Here is a 5,350-nt window from a genome sequence, read left to right as displayed (position 1 = left end):
GTCACCAGTCAGGTTCATTGTTTACAGTTAAAGCAGAGACTTGCAGTACACACAGTCTTTCCTCCAACACATCACCAGTGTCAATCTCAGAACTATATAGTGTGGCCGTGTGACCTTTATATACAGGGCGGTAACCTTGAATAGCCCCCCTCACACACCCCCTCATAGGCTCCTAGATCTTGGTTCTGCTCATCTGTTTACACGTGTCTGCGACCTCATTTGACCTGTCACCAGCTGCCTTTAACAATGTGTGTATTCGTGTCCTATACACTTCGACACCAAAGAAAGTGGTCTGAATGTCAGGTGGTCATAGTGTAAATCTGGACTGACATAATTGTAATGTTTGGGTGTGTGTGTGTGTGTGTGTGTGTGTGTGTGTTTGGGTGTGTGTGTGTGTGTGTGTGTGTGTGTGTTTGGGTGTGTGTGTGTGGGGTACAGCAAGCTGCCAGGACAGACTAAACCCAAATCCTCCACAACTTGTCTAGTTAACACTTCGTCAGTCAGTCAGTTATACACAAGTTGTGGGAGTTCAAGAGTTTACTCTGGACGGGTGCTCTTAATATTTGCCAGCAGTCATTCACATTAATTGTAAAAGTGTCACTTGTATATGTGAGGTTTGCGCCTTTATTTTGTCAATGAATTTCAATTATCTGTTGTCGAATTATATTTTAAATAATACGCAGAAATATTTAAATGAAAATCAAACCAATCTCATACCTAAAAAAATCTAATTCAGTTTATGTATTTCTGGCTCAATTTTAAACAGTTAAGTTTTACTTCACAGAATGTCCAGAGGCTGGTGTTTGCACTGTTACTTACCAAGACGTTGAGCAATAAAGAAACAGAAGACTGGTGTACTCTGCCCTGCAATAATGGCGTACACGTTTTAATGTTTATTCATAGACGAGAACAAAGGTAAGTAAAAATATATCTACAATTAAATTCTCTTTCAAGAAGTGTCTGCACGAAGTGACCGATGGCGGGGCCACAATCCTCAACACACCTTGACACTGTTACAATCGTGCGTAAACATGGCGCCTCTCTCAAGCAACGAGCTGTCGATTGTTTTGGTGGACTGAGGCATAAGAGGACTAATGTTAATATACAATTTCTAATGAGAGTCTGGTGGATAAGTTTCACCAAACGAATCGTGTACGACTGGATCGAATTGTTCAAAATAGCCAACAAGTGTCGCCGACGGAGATAACTGAGGCAGGGGCATCCAAATCGACCACTGATGTCAAAATAGAACAAAGCGCGAGCGATGGTTTGAACTACAGAGGATAACGATCCATCAGTCACAACACACCTGGAAGTAAGTCATGTCGAGCCTGACACCACCACTACCACCAATACCATCACTACTACCACCACGACCAATGTCATCAATACCACCACCAATGTCATCAATACCACCACCACCACCACCAATACTACCACATCTGCCACCACCACCAATACCACACAACTAACACCACCACCAATAATACCACCACATCTGCCACCACTACCAATACCACACAACTACCACCACCTCCAATACCACAACTACCACTATCAGCAAAAATGAGGTGGAGTTAGTGAGGGGGTACGGTGAAATGAGGTACCTCAGGTGAGGGAGGGACGGTCAAGTGAGGTACCTCAGGTGAGGAGGACGGGTGAAGTACCTCAGGTGAGAGGACGGTGAAGTGGGGTACCTCAGGTGAGGGGCAGGTGAGGATCTAGGTGAAGGGGTGGCTCATGAGGTGGTAACCACCAGATAAATGTCACCTAACCTGCTGCGTCACTGTGTAAATATCACCACAACCTTCACTGCTGCCTTGCTGGACCCACTGCTGCTGCTGCCCACTGCGCCTGCAACACTGCTGCCTGGACCCACTGCTGGCTTCTGACCCACTGCTGCCTGCTTCTGAACACTGCTGCCTGCTGCTGCACTGCTGCTGTCTGCTGCCACTGCTGCCTGCTTCTGAACCCATGCCCTGTTCTGAACCCCGCTGCTGCTGCACCCACTGCTGCCTGCTGCTCACTGCTGCCCTTTGCTGCACTGCTGTTAGCTCCACTGCTGCCTGCTGCTGACTCACTCTTCTGCCTGCTGCTGCTCCACTACTGCCTGCTGTGCCACTACTGCCTGCTGCTGGACCACCGCTGCCTGCTGCTGCACCCACTCTGCCTGCTGCTGAACCCACTGCTTCCTTGCTACACCCACCGCTGCCTGCTGCTGCCTCCACTGCTGCCTGCTTCTGCACCCCTGGCTGCCTGCTGCTGCACCAACTGCTGCCTGCTGCTGCACTCACTGCTACATGCTTCTGTGCTGCCTGCTGCTGCTGCTACTGCTGCCTGCTGCTTTGTTTACTGCCGTCACTGCTGCCAACTGCTGCTGCACATACTGCTGCTTGCTGTTGCATCTACTGCTGCTTGCTGCACCTACTACTGAACTACTTATGCCTGCTGCTGCACTTTTCTGAGAATTACCCTGGCAACACATTATGCTTCAATATCTTCCCAGGCGGTAGTACCTCCCTGTTTGATAGCTGCCTACTACCTAACTGCTGCACATACTGTTGGCCTGACTAATGAACCCGTGACCAGACTTATGTACTCATGACCAGACATATGAACCCGTGATCAGCCTAATGAACCCGTGACCAGACTTATGAACCCGTGACCAGACTTATGAACCCGTGACTTGACTTATGAACCCGTGACTTGACTTATGAACACGTGACCAAACTTATGTACACGTGACCAGACTTACGAACCCTTGCCCTGGGGCTATGAACCCATGACCTGACTTATGAACCCTTGCCCTGGGGCTATGGACCCATGAACTGACATATAAACCCCATGAACTGACATATAAACCCGCAGACTGACATATAAAACCCATGACCTGACCTGTAGACACTGCCTGGAGCTATGAACCCATGACCTGACCTATGAACCCTTGCTCTGGTGATAAGAACCCTTGAACTGACATATAAACCCATGACCTGACTATGGACCTGCCCGGGAGCTATGAACCCATGACCTGACCTATGAACCCTTGCTCTGGAGATAAGAACCCATGACCTGACTTATGAACCCATGACCTGACCTATGTTGCTCTGGTGATAGAACCCATGAACTGACATATAAACCCATGACCTGACTATGGACCTTTGCCAGGAGCTATGAACCCATGACCTGACCTATGAACCCTTGCCCTGGAGATAAGAACCCAGTGACCTGACTTATGAACCCATTACCTGATCTGCGAACCCTTGCCCTGAGCTGAACCCATGACCTGACCTATGAACCCATGACCTGACCTATGAACCTGTGACCTGACTTATGAACCCGTGATAATAATTTATGACCCCGTGACATGACTTATTAAGCCGTGACCTGATCTATGAACCTTATGACTTATGGACCTGAGCTGACTTATGAACCTATGATCTGATTTCAAGGATGAGTCATGTTAATACCTGCGTGGGAGGCGTGTTGACCTGTCATGGCGTGGGAGACAACCTGTCATGGCATGGCGGGCGTGGCGACGTGTGTTATTGAACAGCAGGTCAGGGAGGCGCCAGTTAAGTCCTCTAGATCCCAACGCCTACATCTTACCGCCCTCCTCCTTCCACTCGTTCCTCCTACCTCCCGCTCACCACTCTTCCCTCTCAATCACTCTCTTTCCAATACCACGCCTCCCTGTCTACCCTCCTGTCTACCACGCCTCCCTAGCCTACCACGCCCCTCTTCCGTCTAACCTGTTGTTCTGGACAGACTACCCTCCAGCACCCCCACCTGATGTCTTCACACTACCACCTGTGGGGAGTTTCCTTCTTGTCTCAGAAAACAGGATTTACCGAATCTGCCTCTCCCCTTTCACCCCTAATCCCACCAGCCCTCCTCCCCACGATATCCCCCTTCTCCCTCCTGCAGTCCAGGCCTCCACCTCAGTCACCACCCCCAGTCTCTTGCACACCGTCACCATGTCCCCTGCACCCGTCACCCACCACCAGTCCTTCACTTGGGTCCCCTGCCAACACCTAAAAAAAAAAATACTATGCAACTTTCTGGAGGTGTTAAACTTAGTAAGGCAACGCGTAGTAGCTCCACTTACGAGCAGTGTGTTTTCCTTGCCATCTACTGCATCATCAACACAAATGAAACTCCACCCACAGCATGGACAAACGACGATGATGCTACGTGAGCAGATTATATACTTACATAACAACACATTAAGGAAGATAATGTGAGACTACAGGTTGACATCAAGAGGGTGAAAGGAGAACAGCTTCAGGAAAAAAAAATCCAAACTGATTTCCTCAAATTCCCAGTGATGACGCTTTGTAAACTAATACTAATAAACAGAATATTAAAACAAATACTCTCATGGGCCATAACACACTGCAGGATACACCATCATGTTGACACCAGGCAGGAAGAGCGAAAACAGAGTTGAACTTTATCGATTCAGTGCCCTGCGTGAGGTTATATAAGTACGCCAGGTAAAGGCACTCATTATACCTGTCATTAACCTGCAGCACTGCCTGCACAGGTAGGTTGGGTATAGCAGTTTAGAAAAGGCCAGGCTGGTGTGAAAGTGGGGCTGGGAAGGAAGGATCTGGAAGCCGGTTGAGAGTCAGAGTCAGGAGTTCAGGCCAGGCAGCAGGGTGCAGCAGCAGCTGTGTGCAGCGAAACGACGGCGATGCGGCGAACGGGCGGCAGCGGCGGGCGGCGGCAGGCAGAAGCGGGCGGCGGTGGTCTGGCGGCCGGGCGACAGGCAGTGGTGAAAGTGTGTGTGTGTGTGTGTGTGTGTGATTAGTGCACCCAACACCGTGATCGACATCGACCGCTGCTGACCGTCAAATTCGGTGACCGATCTGGAGAACATGACTGTTGCCTATCCGAGATCACCATTATCAATTGAACGCCGATCTGCAATCGCTTTGTTGAACTGTTTCATTATCACCGTGATAATGTCGGTTAACAACTGCTATATCGTTCATTTTAACTTCAGCAATATGTGTTAACTTTTATTTTGAAAGAGACGGGCGATAAAGTCAGGAGGATTGATCAAAGAGCTCAACGAGATGGACCTGGAAAGGCTGTCGAAAAAGTGGGGAAGGTGAAAAAAAAAAAAAAAAAAAAAAAAAAAAAAAAAAAAAAAAAAAAAAAAAAAAAAAAAAAAAAAAAAAAAAAAAAAAAAAAAAAAAAAAAAAAAAAAAAAAAAAAAAAAAAAAAAAAAAAAAAAAAAAAAAAAAAAAAAAAAAAAAAAAAAAAAAAAAAAAAAAAAAAAAAAAAAAAAAAAAAAAAAAAAAAAAAAAAAAAAAAAAAAAAAAAAAAAAAAAAAAAAGTGTCGTGA

At 47.1% G+C, this 5,350-nt stretch overlaps 1 protein-coding gene across 1 annotated transcript; it reads right to left on the bottom strand.

The window, feature by feature from the left end:
• Positions 1-1,766: 1,766 nt before the first annotated feature.
• Positions 1,767-2,485, bottom strand: LOC121855603 (glycine-rich protein 1-like). The gene is made up of 2 exons (XM_042350650.1): positions 2,301-2,485; positions 1,767-2,256 (listed from the first exon to the last, which is right to left on the bottom strand). The coding sequence occupies exons 1-2, from the start codon at positions 2,483-2,485 to the stop codon at positions 1,767-1,769; spliced, it is 675 nt and encodes a 224-aa protein (XP_042206584.1).
• Between the last annotated feature and the right edge of the window lie 2,865 nt (positions 2,486-5,350).

The sequence above is a fragment of the Homarus americanus genome, unplaced genomic scaffold (assembly GCF_018991925.1).
Source record: "Homarus americanus isolate GMGI-L3 unplaced genomic scaffold, GMGI_Hamer_2.0 scaffold22161, whole genome shotgun sequence".
Classification (NCBI taxonomy): domain Eukaryota; kingdom Metazoa; phylum Arthropoda; class Malacostraca; order Decapoda; family Nephropidae; genus Homarus; species Homarus americanus.
The sequence above is the reverse complement of the archived record's forward strand: the minus strand, read 5'-3'. Positions and strand labels throughout refer to the sequence as shown.